The 16,670-nt window shown below is 64.2% G+C and overlaps 1 protein-coding gene across 2 annotated transcripts; it reads left to right on the top strand.

Annotated features, from left to right (window-relative positions):
* The first annotated feature begins 9,952 nt into the window (after positions 1 to 9,952).
* LOC135878363 (calcium-binding protein 2-like) lies at positions 9,953 to 15,535 on the top strand. 2 transcript variants are annotated; one of them, XM_065404004.1, is made up of 7 exons: positions 9,953 to 9,994; positions 11,387 to 11,557; positions 12,939 to 12,969; positions 13,383 to 13,517; positions 14,345 to 14,454; positions 15,029 to 15,176; positions 15,510 to 15,535. In XM_065404004.1, exons 1-7 carry the CDS (start codon positions 9,953 to 9,955, stop codon positions 15,533 to 15,535), a joined length of 663 nt encoding a protein of 220 aa, XP_065260076.1. The 2 variants fall into 2 exon arrangements, with proteins under 2 accessions (XP_065260076.1, XP_065260077.1); XM_065404005.1 differs by lacking the exon at positions 11,387 to 11,557.
* The last annotated feature ends 1,135 nt before the right edge of the window (positions 15,536 to 16,670 follow it).

The following is a 16,670-nucleotide window of genomic DNA, read 5'->3' as shown; positions in this document are numbered from 1 at the left end:
CGCATTTGTTGTGTTTACACCTTCCTTACGTTATGATGGTGATGTTAATGAGTCCATGCAGGGCTTAATTTGTAATGAAAGAGGTGCCAGGGCTCAAGCAATTTTTGTACTATCATAACTGATGCAGCAAGCCCAGAGGTGCCGGGGCTCTGAACTGCCAGGCCCAGAGGTGCCGGGGCTCTGAACTGCCAGGCCCAGAGGTGCCGGGGCTCAGCCCTGGCACAAATAAAACACTGAGTCCACGATTGTGATATCCACAAGGTGCCAGGATGCAATCGGATAAGCTGCCATGAACATCTTTGCACCTCACTTAAACCATGATGTTGTGTCCCAGCACATAGGCGGAGCACAGGGCTGATCCCCTGAGCCAGAAGCAGCCAGAGACAGAGGGCGGAATTTACTAGACGTGCTCTGTATTTGTTTCTGAACCCATATAGGATGTTTTCCACCTAATCTCCCTCAGTGCCTACGTTTTCAGGGTAAAAGTTCCTTAGGTGCCAAAGTGTCTGCCTCTAGCATGCGCACCACTGCCTTATCCTAGGCATCCAGATGCAGATATCCCATGCACTTCTACAGACTAGGGACCGAGTGGCGAGGCAGCAATTCTGCAGAAAAGGACCTAGGGGTTACAGTGGACGAGAAGCTGGATACGAGTCAACAGTGTGCCCTTGTTGCCAAGAAGGCTAATGGCATTTTGGGCTGTATAAGTAGGGGCATTGCCAGCAGATCGAGGGATGTGATCATTCCCCTCTATTTGACATTGGTCAAATAGACCCCTCATCTGGAGTACTGTGTCCAGTTTTGGGCCCCACACTACAAGAAGGATGTGGAAAAATTGGAAAGAGTCCAGCGGAGGGCAACAAAAATTATTAGGGGGCTGGAGCACATGACTTATGAGGAGAGGCTGAGGGAACTGGGATTGTTTAGTCTGCAGAATAGAAGAATGAGGGGGGATTTGATAGCTGCTTTCAACTACCCGAAAGGGCATTCCAAAGAGGATGGATCTAGACTGTTCTCAGTGGTAGCAGATGACAGAACAAGGAGTAATGGTCTCAAGTTGCAGTGGGGGAGGTTTAGGTTGGATATTAGGAAAAACGTTTTCACGAGGAGGGTGGTGAAGCACTGGAATGGGTTACCTAGGGAGGTGGTGGAATCTCCTTCCTTAGAGGTTTTTAAGGTCAGACTTGACAAAGCCCTGGCTGGGATGATTTAGTTGGCAGGGCCGGCTCTAGCTTTTTTGCTGCCCCAAGCAGCAAAAAAAAAGCGCCGCCCCCGAGCCCCCCCCAACCGAGCGGCCGCGCCGCCCACCCCCCAGCCGAGCGCCCCCCCGCCAAAACCCCCCCCCCAGAGCGCTGCCCCCCCCGCGCCGCCCCCCCGCCGAGCGCCGGAGCCCACCGCCCCCTGCGCCAAGTGCCGCCGGAACCCCCCCCCCAGCCGAGCGCCGAGCCGCCCCCCTGCCGCGCACCGGAGCCCGCCCCCCCCGTGCCGAGCGCCGACGGAACCCCCCCCAGCATGAGCCCCCCGCCGCCCCCCCCGCCACGCGCCGCGCCGCTGGAGCCCGCCCCCGCCCACTGCCGAGCGCCGCCGGAACCCCCCTTCCAGCGCCCCGCCCGCGCCGCCCCCCCCGCCGAGCGCCGCGTGCCGGAGCCCGCTCCCGCCGACTGCCGCGCGCCGGAGCCCGCCCCCCCGTGCCGAGCGCCGCCGGAAACCTCCCCCCCAGCGCGAGCCCCGCGCTGCCCCCCGCCAAGCGCCGCCCCCCTGGAGCCCGCCCCCGCCGAGCGCTGCCCTCCCCGCCGAGCGCCGCCGGAGCGCCCCCCCCCATCGAATGCCACGCCGCGCTCCTCCCGCCGCCCCTTACCAGGTGCCGCCCCAAGCACGTGCTTGGGTGCCTGGTGCCTGCCCTGTTAGTTGGGGATTGATCCTGCTTTGAGCAGGGGGTGGGACTAGATGACCTCCTCAGGTCCCTTCCAACCCTGATATTCTATGATTCTATAATCTAGCCCCAGAGTGATTCATGAACCAGGGAAGATTTGGGGGGGGGGGGGCCGCAATGCTTATCTAGTGTGTGGGGCCCAATTCAGTAGGTGTGCTCAGAGGCTGCCTACTGGATCGGGTCCCATTCAAAATCTGGCTGGAGGAGGAGTTTAGATTCCACCCACCTTATAACTTCTAGCCCAGTGGTTAGAGTCCTGGCCTGGTATGTGACCCCCCGCCCCCCGTTCAAATCCTGTCTCCCACAGCCCAGGTGAGTGCTCTGACCACTGGGCTAGAAGCTGCAAAGCAGGTACCACCCCCTTCTGTGCCTGTCTGGTGGGGAATTAGGCACCTGCTAGCTCTGTCTCACAAGAAACAGCTGAGAGGCACCTAAGCCCCCTGACTCCTGGAGACGGGTTCCCATTTGCCAGGCAGAACTAGGCTCCTACCTGCAGCGGGGACTGAGGTACTGAACTGGGGGGGGGGTGTCTTACTGTTCAGCATCTGCTATTGGCTGGTTTAGGCAGCTCCCCACCCAGCATGCTGGCTTTTGAGGCTCCTGCTCTGAGGCGCCTGTCTCCTGCCAGTCATTGCCTAGGGAGCTCGGGCACCTCGCTCAGGATCTGTGATTCGCAGGGTGGCCCTGGGACTATTTTGGTGCCTAAAAGCTAGTAAGGCTGAGCGTTCAGTGCCTAAGTCCCTTAGGCCTCTTCCTCACTGCTACAAAAGGTGATCTTTGTTTTGTTTAACTCGGGGGAGCTAATCTGAGCTAAAACCACAGTGAGGACAAGGCACTTGGGTTTTTGCAGTGAGGAAAAGGCCTGAGAAAATGTCTCTGGAATAGATGGTGGGAGTGGGGGGCCCGCACCCATATGGGTGTGTGCCAAAGGAGAGAAGTGCAAATTTTGTTTTGAAAACTGGATCAATGTGTGTAACCGTGTCAAAGGGGGAGAGCAGGGTCGGTGTAAAGAGCAACGGTGGATTTTCCTGCCCAACCGCTTGCGTTGAAAAGTTATTCATAAGCATTTCAAATACTGTTTACAATGCTTCCCGCTAGTTACAGTGTTTGGCGTACATTAGAAACTGTACAGCCGGCGGTAAACAAAACACTAATCTACAATGGAGAGGGACAAATAGGGGACCAAGCCCTTCAGTCAGGGTTTTACATAGAGCAGCCGTGCACACTGCTTCTCCGGCTTACAGAAATACTGGTCTTTATTTGTGTCCACATTTAAACGGGAGATTTCATCACGGTCGCAAAGGGGACGGCAGTGCCCCCAACCATCACAATGGGCCACCCCTGGCCCAGGAGATGGGGAAAGGGGAGAGGTAGCGGATGGTGAGGGCCTCTAAAAGAGCTGTAGCCCATGAAAGCTTATGCTCAAATAAATTTGTTAGTCTCTAACGAGTACTCCTGTTCTTTTTTTCTAAAAGAGCTGCTAGGTGTCAGTCATAGCTACCGGTAGCACGTTGTGCCGGTAGCAGTTTCTAACATTACAGCCCCAGCCAGGACCTTGCCCGTGGACTGTCTTATGCTTGGGTCTGTGACCCACATCTTCCCCACCCCGCGACATGGATTGCGCTGCACCCCCGGCCCTTCTGCCTTCACTGGCATAGGCTGGGCTCAGTGCCCCCACAACCGGGTTAGACTGGGCTTGGGACTCCCACTCGCCCTTGCCCCCCCCCCCAGGTCAGATTGGGCTCGGGGCTCCCACCCACCCTTGCCCCACTCTGGGTCATGCCAGGCTCTGTGGCCACCCCTCCCCCCATCAATTGATGCTGGACTCGCTGCCTTGCTCCCCGGCTCCTCTCCGCATCAGGTGATGCTCCGCTCGCTGTCTTGTTTCCCCGGCCCCATCACTCCCCCTTCTCTGGGTCACGTTGGGCTCTGTGCCCCTGGCCACTCCCCCTTCTCTGAAGGCGGGAGGGGCAAGGTACATTTGATTTATTTCCTGGACCGGTTTAGTCCCTGGATGGCATTTCTGCCGTTATCTTGCATAATTTCATACTTCACCCATGCACAGAACCAGCCCTCTGCCAGCGCCCATCTGTCACAAAGAGGGATGGTTCTGTAATATTCTTATGATGCCGATGTGTGCCTCAGTTTCCTCCCATGCCTTGCATGGCTACCCAGTGTGTGTGTGTGTGTGGGGGGGTGTTTCGATCTGCTTTCAGGCGGACAGGTGTCACCTCCCTGTCTGGGCCATTAAAGAACAGCTGAACCTGACCCAAATTCACAGAGGGGCCGGCCAGCCAGCCAAAGAGGCCCCAAGGCCTAAGAAATCCACATCAAGGCCAGCTGGGAGGTGGGAACCGAGCTGGGGAACACAGGGGAAAAGGTGTCAGGGGCTGAGGAGAAGGGGCAGGACCCCTGTGGGGGTGGGGGCACAAAGGGGGCGGGGACTCCTGTGGCTTCACCTCAGCGTCTCTGGAGGAAGAGAACTGATCCCCCAGCCCCCTGGGGCAGCCTTTTGTTCCCACATACTGAGTTCAGGGACTCCCCTCCCCCATCGTGTGTGTGTGTGTGTGTGTGTGTGTGTGTGTGACGTCTTCATAGCCCATCAGGCAGTGTGCGGGGGTCCCCCTCCTTCCTGGCTGTAATTACCTTGGTCATTCCCCCAGGCTGCCTCCCTGGTATTAGTTTCCACACCCTGGGAGGTGACCTGATTTCTTGCAGATACTGGGGGGAGGGATGCCCCTCCCTGGCAGCCACCCCACATGCATTGCAGCTAATGCAGGCAGGGCTATTGGGGGTGGGGATCTGAATCACCCCTTCTGCTCCCAAAGCAAACAGATGGCATGTCTGACACAAACCCTACACCCCACACGCAGCCCCGCAGGGCTGGAGGGAGCTCTATGCTGCACGCAGAGTGACTGCTTTTCCCCAGGAGCCTTCCCCCACACTTCACAGCCAGGGCGCATCTGATGGGATAGGGGGAGGGCTGGGGGGGCAGGTAGGGGTTGGGGGGCAGGGTGGGGGTTGAGTGAGATGGAATGGGTTGGGAGGCCTGTGGGGGGCCTGGGTGGGGGTTGTGTAAAGGCTGGGGGGATGGAAGGGGTTGGGTGTGGCCCGTAAGGGGGCAGGTGAGGGTTGGGTCAGCTGGAGGTAGTTGGGGGGGCTGGGTGAGAGCATGGTGGCTGGCAGGGGGCTGGAGGAGGGCCGGGGGAGGGTATGCAGGCCACGGGAAAGGGAGTGGGGGGGGGGCTCTGTGGGGATGGTGGGATGAGTGGGGTTGTGTGGGGGAGCTGGTCCAAGGACTAGGGGGGCCGCAGGGCTGTACTGGGGGGAGGGAAGATCTGGTGGGAGCTCAAGGGATCTGTGTTGGGGGAGGCACTGGCAGGAGCTGAGGGAGGGAGCAGGCTGTGGAGACCTGTGGGGGGAGAGTTGTGTGTGTCTGGGGGCTATAGGGGGATTTGGGAACAGAGGTGTGGGGGGTGCAAGCTGGGGGCAGAGCTAAACTGGCTGGGAGAGCTGTGAGGAAGTATGGGAGCAGGCCATGGGCAGGGAGTGGCTGCGGGGGGCTGTTGGCAGAGAGCGGCTGTGGGGGCAGCAGGTGTGGGCAGGGAGTGGCTGTGGGGGGAGTGGGGTGTGGGCAGGGAGTGGCTGCGGGGACAGTGGGGTGTGGGCAGGGAGCAGCTGGGGGGGCGGTAGGCAAGGAGCGGCTGTGGGGGCAGCAGGTGTGGGCAGGGAGTGGCTGTGTGGGGTGTGAGCAGGGAGCAGCTGGGGGGGCTGTAGGCAAGGAGCGGCTGTGGGGGCAGCAGGTGTGGGCAGGGAGTGGCTGTGTGGGGTGTGAGCAGGGAGCAGCTGGGGGGGCTGTAGGCAGGGAGTGGCTGTGGGGGCAGTGGGGTGTGGGCAGGGAGCAGCTGGGGGGGCTGTAGGCAGGGAGCGGCTGTGGGGGCAGTGGGGTGTGGGCAGGGAGTGGCTGTGTGGGGTGTGGGCAGGGAGCAGCTGGGGGGGCTGTAGGCAGGGAGCGGCTGTGGGGGCAGTGGGGTGTGGGCAGGGAGCAGCTGGGGGGGCTGTAGGCAGGGAGCGGCTGTGGGGGCAGTGGGGTGTGGGCAGGGAGCAGCTGGGGGGGCTGTAGGCAGGGAGCGGCTGTGGGGGCAGTGGGGTGTGGGCAGGGAGCAGCTGGGGGGGCTGTAGGCAGGGAGCGGCTGTGGGGGCAGTGGGGTGTGGGCAGGGAGCAGCTGGGGGGGCTGTAGGCAGGGAGTGGCTGTGGGGGCAGTGGGGTGTGGGCAGGGAGCAGCTGGGGGGGCTGTAGGCAGGGAGCGGCTGTGGGGGCAGCAGGTGTGGGCAGGGAGTGGCTGTGTGGGGTGTGGGCAGGGAGCAGCTGGGGGGGCTGTAGGCAGGGAGCGGCTGTGGGGGCAGTGGGGTGTGGGCAGGGAGCAGCTGGGGGGGCTGTAGGCAGGGAGCGGCTGTGGGGGCAGCAGGATGTAGGCAGGGAGCAGCTGTGAGGGGAGTGGGGTGTGGGCAGGCGCGAGCGGCTGGGGGGCTGCCGGGGGGAGCTGGACCGGTGCCCACTGTCTCGGATTTCACGGTGCTGGGCAGGTGGCATCCAGTTACGGATGCACAAGGAAGCTGGCTGGGACTGCACGGGTCTCACAACCCCACCCGCAGCCCGGGACCCCGCCTCCCTGCAGCCAGCCTCACAGCCACTACCACCTCAACCATCTCTCAACAGCCTCCCACCTCCCCAACCCCCACAGACAGCCTCCCACCCTACCCCTCCGAACCCTACCCCCTCTGCTGCCCTCCCCCCAACCAGCACTCCTGCCCCATGCCCCACAGCACCCCCTGCTGGGAGAGGCTGGAGTAGCTGGGAGCTCCCCCCCACAACCTGCGCCCCTGCCCCAGTCCTTACAGCGCCCCCTGCTGGGAGAGGCCAGGTGCTGTAGCCAGGATGCCCCACTCTCACCATCCCCTTGGCAGCCCCAGGCACTCTCCGGTTTCGGGCCGCACGGGTAGTTTTACCTGGCGGAGAAGGGGCCGGGTTGCGTGTCTGACCCCTCAGATCCGATTTCCCCCTCCACCCCCCTGCAATCTCACTCCCGGCAATGAGGGAACCTGATTCGGAGAGGCGGCAGGAAGGGGACCCGGGCAAGGGGGGCGGGGGTGGACAGAGCTGCCAGCTGGAGCCTGCCCTTCTGGGAGCCTGCATTGGAGTCGCAGAGAGAAGGGAGCCAGGAGCTGCCCAGCATGGCCAGAGGGAGGGTGCCAGGGTGTGCGGCAGGCTGAGGGAAGGACGGGGGGAGCAAAGGAGTGTGGCAGGGGGAGAAGGGAGGAAGCCTAGGAGGGAGGGAGGGAAGGCCTGTGTCAGGAGGAAGGAGCCCAGTGGTGGGAGAAGAAAGGAGGAAGAGGAGGGAAGGAGGGAGCACGGCAGTGGTGAGGAAGAAGAGGGAAGGAGGGAGCGTGGCAGTGGTGGGAGGAAGAAGAGGGCAGGAGGGAGCGTGGCAGTGGTGGGAGGAAGAAGAGGGAAGGAGGGAGCGTGGCAGTGGTGGGAGGAAGAAGAGGGCAGGAGGGGCGTGGCAGTGGTGGGAGGAAGAGGAGGGCAGGAGGGAGCGTGGCAGTGGTGGGAGGAAGAGGAGGGAAGGAGGGAGCGCGGCAGTGGTGGGAGGAAGAAGAGGGCAGGAGGGAGCGCGGCAGTGGTGGGAGGAGAAGGAAGAGGAGGGAGCGTGGCAGTGGTGGGAGGAGAAGGAAGAGGAGGGAGCGCGGCAGTGGCAGGGGGAGGAGGAAGAGGAGGGCAGGAGGGAGCGCAGTGGGAAGAGGCGGGAGGAAGAAGAGCAGGAGGAGGGAGCTCAGCGTCCCTGGCATGTTCCTTTTCCTCCGTGAGTCGCAGCGCCTGAGCAGCGAGATGCCCGAGCCCCGGATCCCCCGCCCGGTCCCCCGGAGCAGCTCCCGCCAGCGGCCAGCCAGCAGGCAGGGCTCGCGCAGGAGGGGTGGCCGCAGCCGGCGGAGGGAGGAGCCGCCTGGCCCCGCAGGGCACACAGGGAGGGGGGCCATGCCTGGCTGGGACCCGCACGGAGCCTGCAGCCCGGAGGAGGAGGCGGCGTCGGGCAAGGCCAGCTTGGCCCCTGCAGAGGGGCCCCAGGATGCCGAGGACCTGGTGCCCATGCTCAGCTCCATCTTTGGGCAGGTGACTGGGCGGGGAGGGGGTGAGGCAAGATTGGGGAGCAGGGTGGCAGCGGGGATGGGGCGGGATTGGGGGGCAGTGGGAAAGATGGGGTGGCGGGGAGGGAGCTGGGGCAATGGGGGAGGGATGGCGGGGTCAGGGTGAGAGACACCAGGGGAGGGGCTGCCTGGCACAGGGGTGGGGGTCCCTGGGGTGATATCCCAGAAATGCCCCCAGCCAGTTGCCCAGGCCAGGCCCCGCCCTGGTGGAGTTACCCTGAGCCAGCCAGGTAGGGTCAGGCTCCCCTGTGGGGCCTCCTGCGGGCAGCATGGTCAGGCTGCGGCGCTGCAGGGGAAAGGTCCAAGAGCCTGCTGGAGAGGCGGGGTGGACTGGGCAGTGGGGTGGGGTAGGCCAAGGCTGGGCGATGCTCCCTGGCCCTGCCGGTGGGGAGAGCCGGGCCGGGCTGGGCTGGGCTCTCAGAGTTGGGGATTGTCTCTCCGCCAATCCCTATGGTGCCGCCTTGGGGGGCTCTGGGCCCCAGCACCTGCACAGGTGCCTTGCGATGCCCCAGGCTTAGCCCTGACTTCCCCTCAGCGCAGCAGCTGCACGGGAGCCTGGCCACGCTGCAGGCTGGAGCAGCAGCAGCTGGGCGGTATGGTGAGACCCGCCAGCACCGTCATGGATCAGTGGGCTCTGGGCTGTGACCCAGCTCCACAGGGGCAGGCCCACGGCCTCCACTGGGCCTGTGCAGGCACCAGCCACCCCGTCTCTCTCCGTGGCTCCCTGCAGCGAATGCAGCCGAGCCAGACGCCTGCCAGAGGCTTGCTTGGACCAGGTCCCTGCTGGCGCGACGCCCCCAGTGAGCATTTCCAGACACACCGGCAGCCTCAGATAGAAGCTGTTGCTAAACGCAAGGCAGGGCCAGCCCCGCCGCAGCCCCTGGGCAGAGCCCCTGCTACAGGAGCGGGAGAGTGGCCCCTGCCCTGCCCGTGGCGTTCGCCCCAGGGCAGCCTGCAAAGCAGACAGCGGGAAGCGCTGGGGCTTCAGCAGCAGGGAAGGAGAAGCAGCCCCGTGTATGGGGGTGCTCAGCCCGCAGCCCACCGCCCTGCTGCTCCCTCCCTCCCCGTGCTGCACAGACACATGGTGAGTGCCGCCAGGGGGAGCCGCTGCCTTCTCGCTGCTGGGCATCCCCCAGAGGCGGCCGGAAGCCTTGCCCACCCCAGTGCCCTGTGGGGCAGAGTCTGCAGCGGCCCCGCTGGATGGGTCCCCTCAGAATATTTAGCTGTTGCTAAATGGAAGGCAGAAATTGGAAGCGGGGGCATGACTCTGTGTGCCCCCCCACATGTCGCCTCTGGTGTCCCCCTCCCCCCCCCCGTGCAATCACGAGGGATGGTGGTGTACAGGGCTCGGGGCGGCACTGCCCGCCGCTGGGAGATATTTGTAAATCCCTGGTGATTGTCATTGGCGATTAGGGCTGCATGCCAGCTGGGGGAGCAGTGCCCCTTTGGCAGGTGCCCAAGTGGCAGCAGGCCGGCCAGCTGGCCTTGGGGGAGCAAGAGGGGCCGTGAGCCCCTTGGGTGCAGGGTGGTGGGGAGTGGGGCCATGTGGGGACCAGCTGGGGCTGTCCCTGTTCCTGGAGCGGCGTGACTGAGAGGGGAGTAATCCCGGGATTATGTGTGTGTGGGAGAGAGCCCCCCCGCGCCCTGCATATCCAGAGATATTCAATAAAAACCTCAAATCCCCACGCAGCCACCGGCCCCTGTTACTATAAAAAACCCCGCCCCGGCCAGAGCGCCAGGCACAGCGCCAGGGCCGGGGCCAGCGCCAGGCCCGCACAGGCATGCTCTCTGGCACGGGGGGGCCCGCAAGCCATGGGCAACTGCACCAAGACCCCTGAGAGGAAGGTCTCCAAGGTAAGACCGGGGTGGAGCGGGGCGGGCAGGGGCACACGGGCACTGATCCCTCTCTCCGTTCCCCTGTCTGTGTCAGCACCCGGAGCCTGTGGCTCACCCCTGCCTGCCCTGTCCTTCACACACCCCCCCCACGCCCAGGTTCCTCGTCCTTCTGGGCATCCACACGGCCCACCCTGCTGGTGCCGGAGACACCTCCACCCCAGGACCAAGGGCACCAGGTGGCAGCATCTACGAAGGGCTCTTGTCCTGCCCCACTCCCCTTGTGCCAGTCGGCTCCTCCTGCGTGTTGGGCCCTTACTGGATCTTTGCTGCAGGGAGCGGGGGGTCCTGGGTCCCTGATGTTCATTGACCCCTCAGTGGGGCCTGTTGGTGCCAGCTGGGTGTGATGGGGATGGGGGCCCGGCCCTGTGGGATGCACAGACTGGGGTTGCCCTGAGTGGTTTGCTTAGGGGGCAGTGAGCGATCCCAGTGGGAATGGGGCAGGGACATGCCAGACTCCATGCCCACCTGCGGGCCTCTGCCCCACACCTGCCCATGGGCGATGGTCTCCCCGTGCCCCCTTAAAGCTGCTCCTGGGGCCCAGTCCCTAAAACACCCCACACTCCTGCTGCCAGGTCCCTGTTCCATGCTCACTATGCCCCCCCCCATTTGCCCATGGGCTCCTGCCCCACTTGTGCCCACAGGGCCCCACTTCACTCCCACCTCCAGGCCCCGCCTTATGCCTGCCTGCTGATAGGCCCCTGACATCCCGCCAACAGGCCCATCCCCCCAAGACTGCCTGTGCATGGTTCCCCCACCAACACCAGCCCCCACGGGGCCCCGTACACACACACACACACACACCGGTGCCAGTGTATCAGGCCCCCAGTGGCAGTGGAGTACCACGTGTACATCCCCCCTCAAGCTCTGCCATCTCAGCAGCTGAGGATGGGATCGTGGGTCTCTGGGTTTGTGTAACCACCTGTGTGATCGGGGGCTGCAGTGTCGGCGGCTTTGTGTCGTGCACATGGGGGCAGGGGATGTGAGAGTGGCGGGGGGGGGGGGCAGCAAGGACTGTGCCGTGGGTGTGTGCTGTCAGTGCTGGCCTATGGGGAGTAAGGGGACGTATGGGGGTGTCAGCGGGGCTCATGGATTTGGATGCCATGCGGGTGTGTGGCTGCCAGGCAGGTGTGTCGGTGCCATGTGGGTGTGCCAGTGCAGGGAGCGGGGCACTGGTGGCTGCGGCATATGGGAGCCTCGCTTGGACCCGTCCATGTTCCTCTGTCCGTCTGAATCCCCCCCTCCCCTGTGTGTGACTAGTCAATACAGCCCACCCCAGATCTGGGTCCCAAGTGCCTGCCGGGCTGGGGAGGCGCGGGCCCCGCTCGCTGCTAACTGCCCGCTCTGCCGTAGGACGGCAAGCAGCGCTCAGGCGCCCCAGGCTCCCCGGCCTCTGGCAGGCACGACCCCGACGACCCGGACGCCGCCGCGCAGACCCCGCCGCTGCAGAGCTACTCGGTGCTGCATGGGCTGGTGGGGCCGGCCTGCATCTTCCTGCGCCAGAGCATCGCCATCACCCAGCTCGTACGTACCTGCACCCCTCCCACTGCCCCACGCCCACCTCCACATGGCCCCCTCCCTGTGCCCACCTCCCACACCCACCACCTGCGCCCACCTTCACACAGCCACCTTCCCACACCCTCCGCCTGCACCCACCTCCCCACAGCCACCGCCCGGCGCCCACTTCTACACGGACACTGCCCCATGCCTACCTCCACACGGCCCCCTCCCTGCGCCCACCTCCCACACCCATCCCACCACAGCATCCTCCTCCCACACCTCCATCTTCCTGCACCAGAGCATCGCCATCACCCAGCTCGTACGTACCCGCACCCCTCCCACGCCCACCTCCACATGGCCCCCTCCCTGTGCCCACCTCCCATGCCCACCACCTACGCCTACCTCCACACGGCCACCTCCCCACACCCTCTGCCTGCACCCACCTCCCCACAGCCACCGCCCGGCTCCCACTTCTACACGGACACTGCCCCATGCCTACCTCCACACGGCCCCCTCCCTGCGCCCACCTCCCACACCCACCACCTGCGCCCACCTCCCCACGCCCACTGTCCCGCAGCCACCTCCTCACAGCCACCGCCCTGTGCCCATCTCCCATGGTTTAACTCTGACCCTGGGCCTGCAGGCCCCAGCCACTCTGTCTCTCTCCATAGCACCTGCAGGGAATGCAGCTGAGCCAGTGCTTTGCAGGGTGCAGCGACCCCCAGAAGCCTTGGCCACCTGGCTCAGAGGCCTTAGGTTGGCACCGGGAGCCAAAGGTGCAGCCAGGGTTCAGCCTGGCCAATGCCGGAGCCTCCTTGAGCCATGCTGCTGGAGAAGCCAGCCTGGCCCCTTCTTCCTGCCACAGGGGATCCTCTGGTCTCTGCAGGGTCTGCCGTTCCCCCAGACAGTCCCAGTGGCTCTGTCGCAAATCCCTGGCCTGAGCTCCCATGGCCAGGGAGCGAACAAGTGATGCCAAGGGGCGGGGACAGAGTCCTACGGATAGTTTCTCTCACATTCCTCACAGCTTGTACCTGCCCCTCTGCACCATGCCCTGCTCCCACACCTCCTCCCCGTCGCCCAGCTCAAAGGTATGTATGCCCACCCTTGCCGGTTCCTCCCCCACACCCCCCTCCACTGGCCGCTCCAACCCACGCCCCTACTCTCCATCCAGCACTTGCCCTGCAGCGCCCCATGCCAGCCCTGCCCACGGAGCTGCCAGCACCTGCGTCGTGCAGCCACGGAGAGGCCACGCAGGGCACCCATGACGTGGACCCAGGGTCTAGCAGCGGGGTCCCAGATGCTGAGCTCAGGGGAGCCCTTGGGCAGGCTGGGCCAGGACCTGGCTGGGGGAAGGATCCGCAGCAGCCGCTACCCTCTGACCGCTCCCAATTCTCTTCCTCCCCAGGACCGAGAGCTGCGGCCGGAGGAGATCGAAGGTAAAGGAGGGAGCGGGACCATGGGACGGGGCCAGCCTGCCCCGCTGGGGATCCACCCCCAGCCACCTGCGAGTGCTGCACCCACCCACCACGCCCAGGGACATGGGGCTGTGCCCCTCTAGGCAGTGCTGGCTCCGATCCAGCCCCAGGGCAGGCGACTGGCTGGCTCAGGGGGGACGGGGACTGGAGCACGGGGCCTTTCCCCTCTAGGGGTCTCCTTCAACTATCCCGCCCCCGTGGAGCACTGTGGGATATGTAACGAGTTTGGTGGGTCTCAACCCAGATTCCTGTGGACCCATGTCCCTGTCCGTGGCTGGTGCATGGGGCACCCTCGTTGAGGGGCAGGCTATGGTGTCGGGGTGCCCTGTGGTGCCCAGCACCCCACGCACTGTCACGGCGTCTCCCCTGCCCAGAGCTGAAGGAAGCCTTCCGAGAATTCGACAAGGACCGTGACGGGTACATCAGCTACAAGGACCTGGGCGAGTGCATGCGCACCATGGGCTACATGCCCACCGAGATGGAGCTCATCGAGCTGTCGCAGCAGATCAGTACGTGCCCATGCCCGCCCGCTGGGGGAGGCACAGCGCCCCCGCCAGGGAGCTCCCTGCTGGGCATGGCCCAGCCCCTGCAGAGCTGCAGACCCCTCGCCCTTGGCACAAACCCCGTCAGGTCCCCTTCCACGCGCACCCGCCCACCACCCTGCGCCCACCTCCACACGCCCACCGCCCTGCGCCCCTTGGGCCCCCCGTCGCCCCAGGTCACAGATCCCATCAGCCCCCCATAGCCCTGGGGCACAGACCCCATCAGACCCCCTTCCTGCAAGTCACAGGCCCCATCGAGCCTCCCATCACCCCAGGTCACAGATCCCGTTAGCCCCCCCACCCCCCATAGTCCCAGGTCACAGATCCCGTTAGCCCCCCCATCGCCCCAGGTCACAGATCCCGTTAGCCCCCCCACTCCCCGTAGTCCCAGGTCACAGACCCCGTCAGCACCCCCATCGCCCCAGGTCACAGATCCCGTTAGCTCCCCCATCGCCGTGGGTCACAGATCCCATCAGCCCCCCCACAGTATAGCCCTGGGTCACAAACCCCATCAGCCCCCCTTCCTGCAGGTCACAGACCTCGTGAGGTCGCCCCCTCACACACACCCCATCGGTTGCCCCAGGACAGAGACCACATCAGACCTCCCTCCCATGGATCACAAACCCCACAGGCCTCCCCTCCCATGGGGTACAGACTCCGTCAGGCACCTCTCCTCCAGGACGTGGTCCCTCATCACCCCCGCCTGCCGTGGGGCAGAGTCCCCCGCCAGGACCCCACACTAGGCACAGTTCCCATCCCTCCCCATCCTGCGTAACAGCGTCCATGTCTCACAGCTGGGGGGAAGGTGGATTTCGATGACTTTGTGGAGCTGATGGGCCCCAAGATGCTGGCAGAGACGGCCGACATGATTGGGGTGAAGGAGCTACGGGACGCCTTCCGCGAGGTGAGAGCCCGGCGTGGCCCCACGCGCCCCACACAGTCTGTGTGGTCCAGCCATGGGCTTCCAGTGCTGCCCAGTTGTGTACCCCCAATGGCACCACCCCATTGATGCCACAGCCTATAGGGCAGAGCAGGGAACAGACACAAGGCAGCTGAACTGGCTCCCGGCAAAGGGAGGGAGTTGGGCAGTCGGGCCGGGCATGAGGAGGGGAGCCGGGGCAAGGGGTGGGTGGCTGAGGTAACGGGGTTAGGCGGTTGGGGCAGGGCAGGGGGCAGGTCTGGAAGTGTGACAGGGAGTAGGGGGGCAGTGGGCCCAGGAGGGCGGTGTGGGGGATGGCTCGTGTGAGTGGGCAGGCCTATGGATGCGGGGGAGGTATTGGGGGTGGGTGGGCAGGGCAATGCCAGGGACAGGCAGGGCCAGATGCGGCCAGGGCTGTCTTGAGGGTGCAGCAGGGTGGGTTGGGCCTGGGGGTTAGGTGGGGGCCAGGCCCAGGTGTGGGCAGAGGTGCCCTGGGGCAGCCCAGGGACAAGGGGGATCTGCGCCCAGCCCAGCTATCTGCCTAGCGCTCTCCCCGCAGTTCGACACCAATGGGGACGGGCGGATCAGCACAGCCGAGCTGCGCGAGGCCATGCGCAAGCTGTTGGGCCAGCAACTCAACTACCGCGAGGTGGACGAAATCCTCAAGGATGTGGATCTCAATGGGGACGGCCTGGTGGATTTCGAAGGTACTGTGTGGGCAAGGCAGTGAGGTCTAATGGTTAGAGCTGGGGGGCTGGGAACCAGGACTCCTGGCTTCCATCCCCAGCTCTGGGAAGGGAGTGAGGTCTGGTGGGTTAGAGCAGTGGAGGCTGGGAGCCAGGACTCCTGGGTTCCATCCCCAGCTCTGGGATGAGAGTGGGGTCTGGTGGGTTAGAGCAGCGGAGGCTGGGAGCCAGGACTCCTGGGTTCCATCCCCAGCTCTGGGAAGGGAAGGGGGCCTAATGGGTTGGGGGAGGTACCAGGACTTCTGGGTTCTTTGTCTTCACTGCCCTAACAGTGTCCTTGGGTTGCTCTGGCAGAGTTTGTGCGAATGATGTCACGCTGAGGCAACAAGTGCCAGTGCAGGGTGCGGGACAAGAGCCCTGCTGTGCCTTACGGAGAGGAGGGGGCTGCAGAGAGCTGGCTCCAGCGGCAGCTTGGAGGGTCCGGACACCAGAGCAGCACAACGCACAAGCACTGAGCAAGGACCTCACCTCTCCAGTGCTGGCCCTGCCACAGTGCACCCCGACCCCCCACGCCGGCCCCGCTGCTGAGCTCTACCTGCACCCCAGCCTGCTCATCCTGCACCCCAACCCCACACTGGCCCCTGGTCCACTCTGCCCGCACCCCCAGATGGCTCCGCCCGCACCTCAGTCCATGCCATCCCTTGCTCCTGAGATTGGCCTGCACCTCCAAGCCCTGGAGCAGGCCAGTGCCTGGAACACGGACTCAGCCAGGCATATACCTTATATCAAAGTGCTGCTCCCTGGCTCCAACAATGCTGCCCCTCTCACCTCATCCCTGCTCCTGATCCCACCCTTTACTCTGCCCCACCATCCTGACCTTGCCCCTGATGCTGCCCCTAACACTGCCCCCACACACACCAAGCCCTGCCCCCAAACACTGCAATCCAACCCGGGTAACACTGTTCCCAACACCCCAAACCTGTCCCCGACCTAGGGCTGTCCCTGGCATGACACCCCGGCAATCTGCATTCACCCCAATGCTGCCCCCCTGACCTTGCCCCATATGCTGCCCCCCACACTCCGACCTTGACCTGGGACTCCAACGCAGACCCCTGCACTCCAATCCTAACGCTGCCCTCTGCATCCTGACCTTGCCCCGCCCCTAATGCTGACCCCTGCACTCAACACCCACCCTTGCACCTTGACCCTGAACGGTAATGTGGACCCCCACATGCTGACTGTGCCTCCTGCACCCTGCCCCTAATGCTGCCCCTTGCACTCCAACCCCAATGCTGCCTTCCACACCCTGGCCCCACTCCCCAACCCAAATGATGCCCCCTGCACCTGTCCAATTCTCCAGACAGGTTCCCAGTAGGTTTAGAGTGTGTGTCCCCCTGAGCCCGTCCAGCCTGTGCCCCTTGCTTGTCCCCCAAGGTGTTCTGCTTGTGAGCCCAATAGATGATGTAATAAAGTGTTGTTCTTCTTCACACCTGAGTAGGGAGAGTGCAGAGGGGG

The sequence above is a fragment of the Emys orbicularis genome, chromosome 4 (assembly GCF_028017835.1).
Source record: "Emys orbicularis isolate rEmyOrb1 chromosome 4, rEmyOrb1.hap1, whole genome shotgun sequence".
Classification (NCBI taxonomy): Eukaryota; Metazoa; Chordata; order Testudines; family Emydidae; genus Emys; species Emys orbicularis.
Note: the sequence above shows the minus strand (reverse complement) of the source record. Positions and strands in the feature narration are given on the sequence as shown.